Source organism: Netta rufina (genome assembly GCF_964035555.1).
Source record: "Netta rufina genome assembly, chromosome: 4".
Lineage (NCBI taxonomy): Eukaryota > Metazoa > Chordata > Aves > Anseriformes > Anatidae > Netta > Netta rufina.
This window is the reverse complement of record NC_140127.1, coordinates 36734775-36753129: the sequence shown is the minus strand read 5'-3', so window position 1 is coordinate 36753129 and position 18355 is coordinate 36734775. Positions and strand designations below refer to the sequence as shown.

Here is an 18355-nt window from a genome sequence, read left to right as displayed (position 1 = left end):
ACATCACAGGAACAGCACAACAACCCAGTGAAAATATGTTCTTGAACTCTACAGGACAGTCTAACCTGATTTGAATTGGACAGCTCAATTATATGTTTTGTTAGAGGCCATGGCTTATCTACTTACTGTAGCTCAAAAGATAAACATTGATTTAAGTGCACTTTGGCTGTGCAAGAAATCTCTTGAGAAAAAAACAGAACAGAACCATGGAGCCTCAACTGCACAGTGTCTCGGTGACTCTGTAAGAGGTCCCCTGTCTAAAAGCAATGAGAGCGCTTTCCAGTCTCACCAGCTTCAGGGAGTGGTTGAGGTTGGGAGGACCTCTGGAGGGTGTCTGGCCCAGCTCCCTGCCCCACCATGTGCTGGAAGACGTAGTCATTTCTGAAGACAGGGCATCAGCAGGAATGCCACGTCCTGCAGCTAGCTCTGATACAGGCATTGGAACAAATTAAGAACCTGAACAGACGACTACAGCCATACCCCACAGCTGTACTATTTCTGCAATGCTGCGGTGGGCTCACAGGTAAGCAGACGTTCTTCTGAATACATGGGGAGGCCAATCCAATTGATTAACCAAGTGCTTTTGCCTGCATAGAACACTAAAGAATTAATAGGATGATCGATTAAATAAAACATGAACATTCAGCCCTTCCATACAGAAGAAACAATTTCATCCATTTATATGTGCATTCTTAATGAAGAAAAATAACGTGACAAGCAAAAGTGTCAGCCCTTAATTTCATTTAAATTGCAGTAGTTTTTTTAAAAATAAATTCTAGATGTTTTCAAAGTAACATATTCTTCTAATTTGAATTTCCTTCCTACAAGTTTCTTACAGCCTTTATACACTTTTGAGGCCCTAAGGACTACTTAAATACTCCACCAAAAAGCTTTAATATTCAGTTTCACAGAATCCTTAGATAGGGAAATTTTACCCTAACTGAGAACAGTCTAAGCTTCATTTCTAGTGCGCTGTGTTCAGATGCATTCTTGATAGGTGCATGTATCCCGTCCTCCCTCGTGCACACACGGAGAGCACAGCCCTGTCCTTCACTGAACACTGGCAAATACTGCAGATGAGTCAGTACCAACTGCTGGAGCTTCCATAAATGTCTCCTTTAAAGCAATGTGAAATGCTTCACTGCTTTCAGATTTTTCATCTTCTCTGGAGTCTAGGTGACGATGTTGTTTTAATAAAATAATAGCAAGAAAGGGCAGATAGCACAGAAATCATGCTTCAAAACAGCTACAGTAGAACAACTTTTTTTTTTTTTTTTTTAATGTGGAATATTTCTCTTAACTTAAAGACGAAGCCTTCGGAGACTTACTCTGCAAGGGACGTCCTGGGTAGTTGAGCCTACTCTCCACTATTGTAGTGGCTGCACAATATAATCCCTTTCAGATTTGCTAGGAATTAGTATCATTCACTGTATGAGCTCCCCAGCCTCTTACTTCATCTCTTTGTCAGTGCAGAACTGCAGCCAGATGTCAGTTAAAAGCTATCACACCTACTTTTCAAAAGAACCCGTCATGTAACATCAACCCACAGAGATTAAACTTTTTTTTTTTACATCCTCTGATGACAGATGAGTTCAGCTGCTAACACTCCTTTCTTTTAAACCTCACAAACCTATCAAACCCTGAAACACGTATTAGATTCTGGTGTAATTATACAGTTTTTGAACAGAAATTATTCCAGCTCTGATCCTTCCTGCTGCCTACTCAATAGTTTTGCTATCAGCAAGTTTCCACCCATGGCTGTGGCCATCTCTGCTCTGACTGAGAACTGAATTTGACCCTGGTCACAGACCGCATTCTCCCCAACAAAATGTGAACTTTTGCACTCCATACTTCCCAAAACGAGAGCTTTGCACTGTTCAGATGGTTTACATACCACAAAGGTCCCTGTGTGCCACAGGGCACTTGTAAGCAGTACGTGACTTGTGCCAGGCCGTGGGCTGGCACTTAGCATGGGATGCAAAATGGCTCAAATTGTTGAGGACACCTATGGACTGACAGGCAGGGTATGACACTCTCAGTGGTGGTTTAATCTATAAATCTTTTACAACTGAGACTGAGTACTAGCAGGATGAGAATAGTAGACCTACATAGCTGAAAACAGTCCAGAGTATCCAGCAGAAATGCTTGCCAGGACTGCCTGTCAGCCTAAATAATTGAATCTCATTTAATTTGTATATAAAGAGCTGTCTTTGGGAAAAATGTGGCTCTTTCCATTAGTTTAGGAATCAGAAAAAAAAAAAAAAAAGGTATGGAGACTGTATCAAACCTACTATTTTTGGACAAGTAACATCTAAGGCCTGTTGTGTCTCCTTTAAGGTGCTTTCACAGTTTGCTTAAAGGATTTAGCAATATTTTTGATGTAACCAAAAGCATTCTATAAGGAAAGAAAACCAAGTATATTTAAACTCATCACAGGCACATGAAGCGTGGATTAAAATATGGCTAAGAGATGTAGAGAACCACCATCTACTTGGAAAAGAAACATCCAAAATGTTCTCTTCTCTTAGCAGGGTTAGTGTACCAGATAACACCCCAACAAGCTAGGCTGTGTATATTAATGCACTTTCATATAAAAGCGTACGAGTACAGAACAACAACTGAGAAAAGTGTTCATAAAGAAAAAGGTCAACAGTTTCATTTCTTTGACAACGCTGCAGTAGCTCAACATGTTTGTTTTTTCCTATTAAAAAATAAATCTTTGATCTGCCAGGCCAGGCCTGCTATGTTCGAATCTTGTCTGAAAATGCATCCACAAAAAAATCACTTATTTAAAGAAAAAAGTCAGCCTTTACATAAGCTGAAACCAAACTAACGAGCATATTGAGTTAAAGATTTTTAATTAATTTAATTAACCCCCTTTCTCCTTCCTGCCTATCTCCCTTTCCTCACCCAAATGAGCCTTTATGAACAAGGATATGGCACAATTTAACTTGATCTGACTCCCTGACATGTGTGGCCAACTGTTTTTTCTAATTACCCTGAAGCAAGGGTACAAACAAACTCCCTCTCCTTTTTCAACCAGCTCCTCTTTGCTTTCCTTGCTCTCCGTTCACACAAGTAGCATCACAACAAAGCTAGCTCTGCTTAGCTGCTTCCAAAATGCAAGATGTGACAATTAAAACCCAGAGAGAGGCAACCATGCCAATAAGCAGCAAGGCTAACACAATCTCACCCAAATGCCACTAGATCCAGCCTCAAGGGCACATAAGTCCTAGCACCCAGGTTGACTTGTCAGTGGCCAAGTGTCCCTGAAGGCCTGGGGCTGGCTAGCAGGAAACCCAGTAGGAAAATCAATAGGAAACTGGTCTTAGGTTACATAAACCTAGGGCCATTTAAAATTTTCCTTCAAATAAGCTTGCAGTCACTATGCAGTTTCAGGTGAGCAGCTTCTGGCATCAGAACCCTCCTTCCTTGGTTTCATCATGGATTTTTACTGAAATGCTCAAGAGAACAAGAAAAAGGCCAAGACAGAGACATCCATTTCTGGAGTTTCTTCTTTGACCAGTGGAAGGGAAGGTCAATTTAAGTTCTGACAAATTGCAGCTGGAATATTACAATAAAATATGGTCATCAGGTCACTTGGAGATCAAGACCTCCCTAACTCTTCACAAGTACATCTTCAAATTGGAACAGAGCAATTTTCAAACGCTGTTTCCCTGTATGAACATATTTTGTCCATTTCGATCTTGCTGTGAATATATACTCCTATTCCAGCTTCTTTTGAGTTGTGAGAGTTCACACTCTTCAGAGATGTAGAAGAAAGAGATACGCACTGATAGGTACCAGGAAAAGTTAAAATACCAAAGCTGTCTTAAAACCTGGAGACCAACCATAGAACTTCAAAGAATTCAAATGCCTCTGCACTGATTCATTAGTTCTCTTGGGAACACTACTGCAGTCAGAGTCAACATTTCATGAAATTAAGTTCAGTTTTAACCCCTTCTGCCCTTCTTTTCCATCCAAATTCTTCAATTTCAACTCCACTCTTCCAGTGGTGGTTCCAGAAGACTATTTAGACCTTGGGAGTTTTGTTTTGTAAACTAAAGGTAAAATATTGTGACATTATTTACGTAGTCTGAAAAGAGGACTGGTAGAAGCTGAATATGAATTTACAGTGTATTTTCTGTTTCTCCAAGAAAAGTGAACTTGCATGTTTCAATCATAATCACAAAGAAACTTTAGGATTCATTTAAGAAAGACAGAAGAAAAAATTACTGCACACAATGTAATTGTTTCCACCCTGTGGAATATGCAGCCATTATGGTAGTTTAACAAGGCACTTTTGAGGGTGAACAACTGAAAATATAGTCTTCCTATCACAGCTTTTCTGAAAAAGTGTTTCTTTTAAAGTGTACCTTTAGGCTGCAGGCTGCTCAGCATCTGGGAATGCACATTACATCTCCCAGAGCAGGTTGCAAAGGGTCATTTTTCTAAAGTATCCTACTCTGAGACTATTTTGGCCTTACAGACTGATAGCTTTTCATGCGTAGAAAGACAATTTTCTGGTGCCACTACCTTTTCAAAAAGCAATTATAAAGAAGTAATAAAGTTTAGCGATGTCTCATCTTCAATATCCCTTGCACATGAGGCAAAACCTGAAGCAAGGTTTGTCATATGTACCTGACATCACATTTGGAGGCTGCCTTCCAAAGAAATGTTAGCAGCTGAAAATATTGCCATATTTACCTAACTGCAAAAGGAACTGGCAGATCTGAAACCTTTTTCGGGTGATTTTTTTTTTTCACTGAGATATTGCAATCTAATAAAGCTATTTTAGCTAAGTGCTTTTCATATTCTGCTATGCTTCTCTGACTTTGCTAGTATTATCTTTGTTCTACACATTTTCAATGCATTCTCCCTGAAGGAATATGGCTCTTCACTGTCTTACAGCACTATGGTACCGAGATAGTGGCAAACATAACAGAAATTCACCACAGAGATCTGCAGATAAGTTGTTTTGCACGTTAATATCTGTATTAACATAGGCTCTAATTATTGTCAAAACAGAGTGTATGTTCTTGTCTGCTCTCTGAGTGCTTCAGATAGATATGTTTGATATGAATTACAGTGAAAAGAACAGTCACAGGTCTGCACTTGCAAAAGACAGTCACAATAACATACCGAGTTGAGTGGATATTCCATCATATATTCTGTGGGCACTCTGGAAGCCCAGATATTCATTAATGCAGCTCTGATGCCCCTGTGCACTATGCTGAGTACAGCCTGAGTATATTCCTCAGGATATTGACCTGGTCAGTGGAGTGGCAAAAATGGCATCTAGTTGGGCTAAAAAACAAGTGTGTGGGTCCTATTTTCAGCATCTGAGAATGTGAAGGCCTACCCACCTCCCTCATCTCCCCAGACTCTGAGGCAGGAGAAAATCCATTCCTAATACTCAGGTCAGTAGCTGGGATATTTCCTTTTGGATGTTGGGCTTCGCCTGTTACCTACATTTCTTCTGGTCATTCATGTTCTCCAAAAAAACCCATAAGCCAGTTTCTCCACCTGGCCTATCAGTTTCAAAGCATCAGCTTCAGGAGCTATCTTCGGTCAAAATTGCCCACGCCCAGCACAAGAAGATGAGTCAAGTTCCTAAGATTTAGTGAGAACTCTCTCATCTAGGTGAACTGACTGGTTGCTGGGGTCACCCTCAAGCATCTCTGAAGCACCCTGAATTCAGCTGGAATTGGAGGTAAGTAACAAAAGAACGAGCTGTCTCAAAACCACGCTAGGACATGACTGGTCTCCTTCCATGAGCAAATATGACTACCTTTTCTTTTTTGCTGTCCCTACAAGAATCTGGAGAAAACTTAAAGAACATCACTTTTGGATGTTTCTTGCAGGCCAGATATCTCCTGAAAGATTATTTATCTGTCAAACAAAACCACACAGGCACACACACAGCTCTTTCACTTACTCTGTTTCTAAAGGCAACTCATACCTGCTGATTACAACACATGAAATGCATGTGTAAGCACGCTTGTGATCCCTTAAATGCTTGTGAGAAACCAGATGGTTTCCAGGTGCAAAATGATTTTCTTCCATGTTCACTGACTAGCCTAGATGAATAAGGAGAAAAAAAAAAACAAAAAAACAATGCCTAGAAATAGCACAACAGTAGAGCTTTTGCCTGGCTTACTTCTTCATTTGAGTCACCTTCAAACTTGTCGTGACACTATGAGAGTGCTGAAGCTAATGTATGCTCCATTATGAAGCGATGCAAGCAGCATCAAAGATGACTGCGGCAAATACAGCACTACTTTCTACGAGCAGCTCCAGTATTTCAGCCTCACGCTTTCACCCTCCCATAGGCACAGCTGGCTTTTCACTGTCGTTCTTTCCCCGCTAAATTTATTAGATTTGTTTGCCTTCTGTATGTGCTATTACCCATGAATTTTTCAGAAGTGGCTCCATCCTTTACTATCTGTATATATAATGACTGCTACAGTAGACCCTGACAGGGGCTTCTGGGGTCTGTGCAGTACACTCAAACATTAATTTTGCTTTGCTTATCTGCCTGAAACAACGGCAGCAACCAGCAGGACTGACCCTGGAAGCTTGCCTTTTCTCTGCCTGCCCAGCTACACGGCTGCTGCTTGGTCTGACTTCTTAATTCTTACTTTCAGGTGCTGATCCCAGCTGGTCCCTTGTGTCTCCCATTTGTCTTTGTTCCTGAATTGATCAGAAAAAAGATTGAGAATCTCTGTAGCACATTGTAACTTAAAAAGCTCTTCCTGATGACTTCAGTGGAGGCTTTTGTGTAAAAACTGATGAGAACAAAAACTCCACAGACATTAGAGATGTGAGATTGAATCCCAAATAATCAAGCAGCTTGCAAGTAAAATGCCGAACATCTCTTGCAAGGCAAGGCTTTCATTCTCCAAGAATAAATCAAAGAGAACAACTAGTATTAAGTCATCTCTCTGCAGTTCAGATTTGTATTTGACTCTACATTGTTTGTCGATTTTTCTTTAAACACGTTGTTGTTCAATGCTTTATCTAGATGCCTGCCTGAGACAGTAAAGTATAAATAAAGACGTAAGCTACCTCACCCTGATCCCAGCCCTCAGATCCCCTTTTCCCCTGTACATATATAATGCACAAGCAGAACAATTGGAAATGGTATTTCTAGGGACATACTTGTGTGCCATCACAATTTTTACAATGGCACTTTTCCTTACTAATTGAGTTTCATCATAATAGATAATAAATCCCTTATGTCTTTCATATTCAGAGACTATTAACAAGATGCTTGTACACTCTGGTGTGATTATTCAAATGAAATTTGAAACTTCTTGTTTACTTTGCCTATTTGTTTATTCTGATTTCTGGGCAAAACAGACAGCTGTGTAGGGTCTAGCTGTACTTCTGAGATGCTGAGCTTGTTTTTGGCAATAGCATTATTATAGCTGGCTTATTCGGCCCTCTCTTCTCTTGTACTCCACATTTCTTTCCTCCCATTGTACTGGCACAACTACTTCTGCATCACGGAACTGATCCAAATGGAAAATAACCCAGGAAAAAAAGGTTAGCTTCTGGATTGGGCTCGCAACATAGCCGCACAGCAGAAGGGTAACACAGAGGCAGGAATAAGTAATTTGTGACAGAGAGAGGCAAGCTGGTAGCTGCCACAGCAATGGTATGCAGAGACATATAAATGGGAGCCTTCACTACTGCAGTACGTTATTTATTTCTTAGGCTCCCCAGCCTTGGCTGCACGGCTGCCACAGAACTGTTTTTGCGATGATTTAAAAACTTGTTGCCCCAGAATGTCATAGACCTTACAATGGGATGCTGATTTTTCTCACAATTATGTCTAAAGCACTAGGCAAAGACCATCACCCTCTTCCAGAAGCCAAGTCTAGGCCAGCATCTTCCTCTACCGCTGCCCCGTGGCTTTCTGCAGGAGAGAAGCACAAGTCTTGTAGGCTGAGATGGAGTCACTATCACATGTACTTACTGTACACCCTGATAACGCCACAGGGACAGCTCAGCGTGTTTAAGGGGAATAAGACACATTTGATAAAAAACATAGTTTCCTGCTTGCTCTATATCCAATGACAATGCATATAGCAGATGTGAAACAGAAAACCAAACAAAAAACACCAACAATGAAAAAAAAAAGATTTTAAATTGGTCCTTGTTTCACAGCACTTTGAACATCTTTCTGCTATTTGCTGTACAGAAACACTTTGAATTTCACGTCTCAACATATGGAAAAGAAGAGCAGTTTTATAACCAAAAAACTATCCACTCACACAGCCTAGCAGGAGCCTTTAAGGTATACGTAACAATGCAGAAAACATTTTTAATGCCTGCTATGTTTCAACCAGTGACCCTTTCAAACCACTGCTGGCCTTCCAAACCACCAGTGCTATGCTGGCACTGGTGCGAGTCTCAAAATGAATGTGGGACCTCAGCTCACCGGAATTTTCAGTCCACGATAACTATGTAGTGCAACATCCGCACAAGCTTTTAATAGAGCCACCAGGACTTATGTCATACCTCAGACACATGGGACCCAATCTGCTCAGTCTTTAACTAGGTCCCACCAGTATTCTGTCTCCAGGACCATGTTAGGTGCTAATGCAAGTGTTAATAACTTTCCGTATTAACTACTGTCTAGGGACTTTTCCCACCTTTTCCTCCCCCTTTACTTCTGCTTAAAAAAACCCCTATTAATAGCAAAGAAGAACAGTCAAGTGGTGACAAGACAACAGTGGATCAGACTCTTATCATGCACTTCCATCCTCTTCCAAAGGTTGATTATTCTTCACAAAGACATTTTAGACATACACAGATCAAAATAATTACTTGAGAAGCTATATTAATAGATTTAATGAAGAGCTATCGAAGACACTTGAAAGTGTCCTAACAGTCATGACAAGCTACTTGTTGGCAGGGTTTTAAGGAAGGAACAAAATGGGAGGCAGAAAAGGAACTGCTGATATTCCCTGGACTGCCAATGCTGTTCTACAGCCTGCCAAACTCAGCAGACTTTGCAGGTAATGAGACACCTTTGGGGAGAGTTTGTGGTTTTTCATATTAAAACCTCTGCCCATCTTTGCAGTAGAATTATTTATGAATTTTACTCCAGCTACAGAGATAGTACTGGTGGGATTTCTGAGGCCTCATGCAGTAATGACAGGACATCACACTGAAGAGAGGATAAAAGCTTGTCTAAATTGAAAATCTAGGGGTATTTACCAACACAGAGCAAAGACTCAGTCAGTGCCTATTATCTACTGCAGAGATTATAAAATACTACATGGACTGAGGGACATTAATGATCATAGATGCTATAAAAGATTAAAAAAAAATCTACTTTTTCTCTTGCAAGCATCACACAACTTTTAAAGCATTTAGACGCTACTTTCCCAGTGAACTACATTTTTAAACCATATCATTCAACCCCGGCTGAGCCTGACCCAAATAATATTGCTAAGTATCAAATCCCAAATCCACCTTCCACTCCGCCAAAGCTGGTGCAGCTCAGAACTTCTCAAGTTCAGACCTTAGCCAAGTTAAGCCTTAGTCTAGCTCACACTCACGATGTCTGTAAAGCAGGAAATTCCACCCGTGCTGGATTTTTCAAAGATGTCATATTGACATTTTGTATAACTCAGTACTAAAAAATTGGGCAGCACAAATTGCTATGATGCATTACTGGGGAAAAATATTATCTTCTTTCGTACCATCTTGAAAGTTGAAAATTAATAGACTCATAGAATCATCAAATGGTTTGAGTTGGAAGGGACCTTATACACCATTCAGTTCTATCTCCCCTGCCATGGGCAGGGACACCTCCCACCAGACCAGGTTGCTCAAAGCCCACCCAGCCTGGCCTTGAACACCTGCAGGGATGGGGCATCCACAGCCTGTGCCAGGGCCTCACCCTCACAGTAAAGAACTTCTTCCTTATACATCATCTATGTCTACCTTCTTTTAGTTTAAAACCATTATCCCTTGTCCTGTTACTACATACCCAAGGGTCTCTCTCCATCTTTCTTGTAGGTGCCCTTTATATAGTGAAAGGCTGCAAGAAGTTCTCCCCAGTCTTCTTTTCTCTAGGCCAAACAACCATAACTCTCTCAGCCTCTCTCCATAGGAGAGGTGTTCCAGCCCTCTGGTAATTTTTGTTGCCCTCCTCTGGACCTGCTCTAATAGGTCAAAGCAGGAAACTCTGCTGAGATGAACTCTTATGTATTTCACTCATTTTTTCATGCTCCTTTTTTCCCCCCAATTCCAGTTTTTCATTTTTCCCATCCATCCATTTTCAGCAACTGATTACAGAAATACCACATTTTAAGACGCTATCCCAGGATCCTGCATGAAATCCCACCACAAGACAGTCACTAAGACTACGTACTGAACAGCCTTTGGCCTGTAGACATGCCCATGAGGGCTTGGATCTCGGTAGAAGCCAGCTGAGAGGTACTGCTTGTCCATTTTTTTAGTGCTCAGTGCTATTACACAGGAGAAGCTTGGTTTAGCAAGGAACTCTAGGGACAGGCCCCCCCACGTGAAGACCATCCAGATGTTTGCAGCACACCACATTGCCAAGGGTCCTTTGGAAGCCATCATCTGTTCAGGAGCACGGGGAGAAAAAGGGAGGGAGAGAAGAGGAAATATCTGCTGGGCACACTCACAGACATAAAAAGAAAAGCACCGTCTGAGTTCCAGAAATTAAAAACCGTTCCCACTGAAGTAGGTGGGAGCTTTGCCACCAGATTTCAATGGAGACAGAATTTCACCCGATGTGAACAGTATTCTGAAAATATCCTCCCTCCGGACACACTGTGGGAGCCCTTCTGGCTCTGAATGCTCGCTGGAAAGGGAAATTAAAACCAAACCAAGAAAACAATACCAGAATGATTAATCAACAAACCAAAAGGATGCAACAGCAATTAAGCAAAAAGTATTGCAGAAATGGGTGGGAAGAGGCAGCAAGTCCCTTATATCATGGACCACTGAACTTTGCCAGGAAAAAGAAGGGATGCAAAGATGGGTGTTTGTGGTGCTGGGCACAGGCTGCCACGTCAAGACTGCATGGGAGGCAGTCTACAGAGATTCAGAAATGAGGGAAAAAAAATTAGCACAGATTCAGCCTTGGAGTATGTTTCCGTCACCAATGCTATGTAAAGAGGCCAGAATCTAGTAACTTCAGCAAAAATTCCTAGGAGCAATCAGCGTCAGCACGTATGCATTCCCAGGCAGGATAGTTCACAGAAAGGGCATGCTTAGCAAGCTCTGCACTTGTGTAACTATGAGGATTCTGGAAATAAGAAATACAAAGCCTGAATACAATATGCAGCCACAATGCCTATTAGGTCCCAACTATATGACAGCGATGACCCAGCTATTTAGGCTACAGCTGCCCTCTGATTTAGTTAGTATTTGGTTTCATACCACAACTAGATGGTGGTTCTGGATGCTCGCTTTCACTGGCTTAGAGTTCAGGCTGCCTGAGATGCTAAGCTCTACTTTTCAGAGTGCCTGAACAGCCTCAAAGCCACATATGCCAGCTAGAGGTACAAATTCCCAGCACTGATGGTTGGAAGCTGGGGGCTGATTCCAAGGAGCTCATCTTTACTGTGAGCTCCACTACAAAAAGAGACCAAATGGCTCTGTTGCTGGGAACTACTGCAAATTGCACCACTTTGGATGTGGTGATGACAGCATGTAAACTTCCACACCTACAACTGACTGATATTCAAGTTCTGTATTCCACTGTGAGATGAGAAATCCAGACGAAGATTCCTGGCTACAACATACCAATGATGTGTGAGTGAGCTCTGGGAGCTCTGTGGTTTGTTGCCTCATTACCTGAGCGTCGGGACAGACCCTCTGGCCTTGGTGCAAGTTTCTCATCCAGGGACTCTGCTGTCAGCCCTCAGGATTGCCTGGTGTTAGGGACTGTTGCCCAGTGTCATCAAAGGCAAGGAAAAAAGGGAGGGCACGAAGGCAAAATAAAGCATCTGCAGCCCTGTTGTGCTCCTCTGGCTCAAAGCAACTTTTTCAACCAGTTACTTAGCTGGCAACATGGAAAATGAAGAACAAATGTGTTTGGACGGACACTAACACTTTTGCAGACTCTCAAAACAAACCTGGAGGGGGAGAGCACGGCTGGAGAGTTACTGAGCTCTTGTGTTCCCTGGCTGCCTCGACACCATTGTTACCACTGACGACAAACCAAAAGAACTGCTTCTTGACATGCCAAGATCCTGGGATGAAAGGCATGAACTGCCCCTAACGTTGGACTTTAGACCGGGCTGCTGGCTTTTCTCAATTTGGGACATACAGCTGCGGGTGTAAAGGACACACCATGGCCTTTCTTCCCTACCTCAGTACTGGACCTCGTAAAGAACAGTGGGACAAGGGTAGTTATCTGCCAGGGGAGCTGCTGGCCTCAGGAACATTGGGACCAGAGTCTATCTCAGCCTTTAGTAGCATTGTGGCAAAATCTTTCTCTCACAGTTTAAATCAGCCTCAAATGTATTTAAAAACAATTACTGGAAGGAACAAAATAACATCTTGTTTTGAACAGCCCTTGCCAGCACCCAAGGAGGCTTGAGAAAGTCATATCCCACCAGCTGACAGGCTGGCCACAGATCACAGCTGGGTCTATAACCCTGTTGCTCACACCCTTTGCTGGATCCAATATTTTGACCATAAAAGGACCCAAACTGAAACAAGTACCTAATCCACAAAAGACGAGTTTAAAAATCCACTCCTGGGTCACTTATGCCTAAGGTCACAAGTCCGGTATTTCCAGAAGTTATTTTCACTGCCATGACAGTGGCTGCAACATGAAGGAAAATATGATCATTTCAGCCTAGCCCTCTCATGTCTCTCCAATCTTTTACACATCACATTTTTTTTGGTGTCACACCCAGAGTCGGAGTAGTACGTAAAAATGCTTGAAAGTATTGTTTTTTTTCCAGGAGCTGTGTTGGTTACATATACAAGCCTGTATTTTATCACACTCTCCTACCTCCCTTCAAGTATATCTGATGATTTTCTACAATATTCTTGTCAATACTAATGCACCAACTGGTATCAAACAGATATGTATTTTCTACTGATCTGCTATTTTACCTAAAAGCGAGAATTTTAAACAATCCTCACTCAAAACAACTGACAACCATTCTTTTCAAACTGTCAGAAGTAGATTTTCAACAATGAACATCAGAAACATTAGAAACAGAGCCATGTAGACATTTTGAGGGTTACTAGCTCAAATGGCACCTCTTGAACAAGCAAAAACTACACTGAAAACCTCCAAATTTCTCCTTTTTAGTACAAATCGGCAGCATTACATCACCGTACTCAAGTTTTCAAGTACAGGACCATCAATCTTTATGAAATGAGAAATTCAAGTATGAATAATCAGACAAGCTTCAGCTGGCGTAAGAAGATAAAGAGAAAGGCAAGAACAGAATTCAACATTCTTTTTTTCTTGACCAAAGGCAGTGGAAGAGATTGCTGAGTTTACTATTTATTTTATCATATGCAGGTAATAAATTCCATATGGTCATGTAGCCCGGTGAAAAAAGGCAGACCAAAGGACATGTAAACAATACCTGAAGGTGACCATAACTTTGTACTTCTTTGTACTGAATGAAATAGCTTGTTCTTCTGTCCATGTGGGGGACTCCAATTAGAGTTTGTTATCCTACACACAGATTCGGACACAGGCTTAGAGTGTTTGCAGTGCAGCAGAATGACACGATATTTACATCTACTTACCTTGTAGATTTCCACTTGGCTTAAGGTAAGGTCATTGCTCCAGTAAAAAAGGCCTCAAAGGCCATTTTCCCCCATTAAATATCGGTTTGTGATTCAGGTTTCTAATAATTTCTGTCAGTGCAAATTCTGCCAGAAAGAGGAACTTACTGCTTGTTGTGAAGTTACTCTCCCCAGCCTGGGGAAAGGAGTCTACATCTTGGATGACTTGTAGCACTCCCACAGTCCGCACCGGGGGATCCAGAGCAACAGAGCTCTCGTTCACTGTTATATCGCTGGCTCCTGTTATCTGGTTGGTTGGAGGTCCTCCTATGGATGCTTCCAAGTCCGGAGGTATATCATCCATGCAATCCGCGTTTGGCTAATGGGAAGAGAAAGAAGAAAATTGAGCTTTGATTTTATAAAAACACTTCATTTACTTGCTCCTACTTTTTTAATCTTTTTAATTTTCTCTTAAACCCACTGCTCCTATTGTCATTTTCTTGATTCCCATGGAACTGCTTATGAACAAGTACTGAAAATGGCAACATAAGATGAATAAACACACACAGTTTGCTTGCTTAAAACCTATTAATGCAATCTGTTGGAAGAGAGATCCAAAGCATGCATTGGAAATATGCAGTGCTAGACTGTCACTTACAATCTCTAAATATCCTTATTTATACTTCTTAAAGGTTTTGGGAGCATGTAAATTGACAAAATAGTTCACTTATTGGTATGATCTGCTCAACACAGGCAGATTGCTGAGTCAGATTACAAATGTAAACACAGACAGTAGCTGAAGGGGGATGATTATCATTTATCTCAATATGCATTTATTGAGCTGATATCAGAGCTTTCAGAAATAGGAATTCACGGAACTGCCTGTGGGCGCATCTATGTGTGGGGTGCGAAAATAGAAGCTAAAACTGTTGATAAGACAGTATTTTAACATGAAAAGATCTTTTTCTTTGCTAATGCTGTATTTCCTGCATAAATAAAATGATGAGAAAAGAAACAAACAAACAATATTGGAAAATTGAAGAGTTTTATTTAGATCAGACTCCTCCTTGGTTTGCGATTCAGACAGCATGGATGCAAGTACTCTGTAATTTCTTCTTTCTTGCAGTTTTATAGTGAACATGACTACCCCTACAGAACGAGCCAAGCTTTTCAAGTCAGGTGCCTGCCTTTCTATTGAGCTTACGGGGAAGCAATGAGAGGGTGTTTTAGTGTGCACCTTTTACACTGCATCCTTAATGTCAAAGCACCTATCTGGGGAGAACACTGAGCATTCAAGTGGGCAGGGAGGACTGTTTGTCCAGCAAGACAACTACAGTCAAGCTGGGTGATTAAGAAGTCAACTAATTTCTACCCCTGATTTCTCTAGGCCTGTTTAAAAGTCTGATGCTCCCCTTCACAGAGCAGTGACTTCTATGGAGCTCCCCATAAACACTGGTGTAAAACAGGAGTAAAAGGTTCTTTTTGCTCTCAGAGGAAACAGATTCTTGTGCCATTATCCCGCACAGCTGGGTCTAGTTCTCCCCAAGGCATGGAGAAAACTTTTTTGCGTAACTATTTCAAGATCTGGACTTGAAGTTTTAATGTACCATAACAAAAAGCAAGGATAATTCAGAAACGAGGATACTGTTTGGCAGGTCCAAAATGGCAAAGGGGCATTGCAAGGTTGAGCTGCAATGACGTAGATACATTGTTAAGCTAGGAAACATAAATGTATGTTGTTCACATTTATCATTATTGTCCAGGAGTCAGAAGGCTAATCTGGATCAGTCAGTTGGGCTTCCTCTAATTTCAATAGTCTGAGATAATTTTGCTGTGTGATTCATCCCGCCCTATGGTAAGTGCTATGAATTGCCCTTTCTACCTTCCTACTGCTCACCACTAAACAGAGAGGGGCTTAAGCTGCTAGGCTGGAAATCCAGCATCTGGATGGCTAAAGTCAGACGTGATGAACCTGCTCTGTGGATCTGATTTTTGCTACACTCAGGTGTCTCACTTGTTAAGGCATTTCTGAAAATTTTCAGAACCTGTCTGTCTCCAACAGCAGCCATCTAGAAAGTAAGCAAAATATACAGCAAAGACATAAACAGAGGCTTAGCTTTAAGCACAAGGGTAATCCCTTTGAACTCTGGAGGTTACCATATGCTTGCATTTTTTGCAGAAGTAGGACCTTACTGTGTTTTCTCTTTTCCCATATATTCCCTGTCTGATTGCTGCCATCTCCTGAGTATTTTTTTTTACAAATGTTCCTAATGAAAAAGACGTGAACTTTACACAATCCTCATGTGACTTGTATCCACAAGCTGAAGTTTGGGATAAAAATTACAATTGCCATTGTCTGGCTCCAACCTAATCCCCAGGCAGCGAGAGCTCCTCACAACCGGGATAAAGGCACATCCAGCTACACGTGACTTTAATGAAACCCACCAAACTTGTACTTTTCTGAGTGAAAACACCAATTATTTATCTATAGGCCTTGGATCCAAATCATTCATTAGATCTACCGTTCTTTCCCTCACCCTCAGCTATTATAACAAATGCCTTCAGAATTTCATTTTAAAATTACATTTGACTTTGAGGGCAGTCTATCTTAAAGAAAAAAGACCTGCTTTTTTATTTTGTACTCTAAGAAAAATTATTTTGAATTTTTTTTCAGGGGATCAGTTGTCTGTCCTTTGCTCTGATTCCAGTTATTCCTAGAATGGGGCTTTATCGCTAACTTTTAAATGTTTAAAAATAATTGAAAGCCAAACCAAACATAAAAAAAGATGCTAAAATAACGTTACTTGATATAATTAATCCCTTTACTCCTGAATCATTTTAGTTGGAAAAATATCGCAAATTAGGCAGCATACTATAAAACTAACAATATAAAATACTGATCGAAAAAACTACATTAAGTTTTTTGCTGTCAGGGTGACCCAGATACATCTGCTAAGTTTAATTATATTGGTTTCACTCATTCCCTGCATGTAAGTGCTTTGAGGGCACAATTCCACTAAAGTCAAGGGAAGGCTTTGTATTGACTTCTGAGCGCTTGGCTAAGGCTCTTAGTGAATAGCTTCAAGTCATCCAATCTGCTGCCAAAAATGCAGCTGTCTGCTTATCCAGCAGATATTTGCAGAAAAGAGGGAGAAGCAGAAGGAAACTATTTTATGCGATATGATCTTCCCAAAAGCAATGTAGGTCTTTGAAAGTGAAAGTCACTTGCACTGATAATTCACTTCAAATATTACAGCCAAAAGAGGTAAAGTCTGTGAGCTGGATTCACCAGCACAGAGACGGTGGAAAAGGTTACTCCAAACGTTTGCTGATAGATATTCAGTTAATTATCCTCTGGAGCTGCAGAGTGCCACGGTGAAAGGCTGGGATGTTAGGGTGCTCAGCTACCGTGAAAATCAGTGCAGACAGTTTAGTGCCTCACTGCAGCCTGCAGATCCTGGTTTTAGGGCAGATAATCTGAAGTCGTTGTTACAAATTAAATGGAGAGTTTAGATGTGAAGTGAATTGAAATATTTAGAAATTTCTTTTTTAACCAATAATTTCCTGGAAAATCCCAGGTCTTTCTGCTAAATGAAGCACAATCTATCTACAGTTGCACAAGCCAGCTCTTTAACGAGAACTATAGGACAAGCATTCAGCTGGCAGTAGAAAAACTAATAGTCCTGCTGATGGTAAGATTTCCTCATTCCTCCCATTGTAAAATCTGCAAAGATCCTTGGCAAATTGGTGCTCAAGCTTCCCATCAGAGACTGCTGCCTGCCTAAGGCTTCTTTTCTCTGTGTGGAAATTTCAGCTAAGATGGCTCAGCAAGGCTCAAGAATGTGGTTAGGGAATGGCATTCTGCTTTATCCACTCTACAGAAGCGTTTGCCACCTCTTGCTGAGAAGCCCTAGAGCTTTACAGCTTCTTCCCGGGAAACGTCTTTTCCCACAACAGCCCACTGACATCTGGCTAAATTATGAGCCTCTGAAAAAATCAGTTCATGTGTGCTGATGGAGCCTGGTGACTTATTAGGGACTGACAACTGCAGTCTCCAAGGAGAACAGGGCTTTGTGTGGTGCCGGGAAGCTGGCTGTGCCACCAGAAACCACTGCACAGGACCAACACCCTCCCGAGCTGCCCTAAGCTGCTGCCATGGGGCAAAGAGAAGGGTGAGGATGCTCAGTGTCTGTGCAGGTGGAGAAGAGGTCCTGTGAGATGAGCAGGGAGCAGAAGCATGGGCAGTGACACCAGGCAGGAGGGGGCTATGCAGAGAAGCAGCAGGGACAGGAGACAAGGTAGGAGAAGCAGCAGCGGAAGTTAAAGCAGATTTTAAAAAGAGAAAGCAGAGAGAACAGAGCAGGAACTGATAGCAGTACAAGAATTTTAAACCCCCAAGCTACCTGATGCTCTCAGACTCCTGTTCCCTTTGCTGTCATCCAGAGGAAACCCTTGACATGAAGGCTACCATATGTTCCCAGTTCCCATGGACAACCATTCCTACTGTAATTCACCTCAAGGGGTAAAGCTAACACGCAGCTCTTCCCTCTCCCTCCCTAACTTTAACCAATGCCTCATGCACGTGGCAGCCAGTATGCTTTCTCCA

The 18355-nt window shown here is 41.6% G+C and overlaps 1 protein-coding gene across 1 annotated transcript in view; it reads right to left on the bottom strand.

Annotated features, from left to right (window-relative positions):
• RNF150 (ring finger protein 150) overlaps window positions 1–18355 on the bottom strand; it is a gene marked incomplete at its 5' end in the record, with an annotated part of 120065 nt that overhangs the window by 17775 nt on the left and 83935 nt on the right. The window contains one exon of the mRNA XM_084286851.1: window positions 13918–14128. Within this exon, the coding sequence (XP_084142977.1) occupies window positions 13918–14128 (211 nt within the window). The remainder of the gene's footprint in view (window positions 1–13917; window positions 14129–18355) is intronic.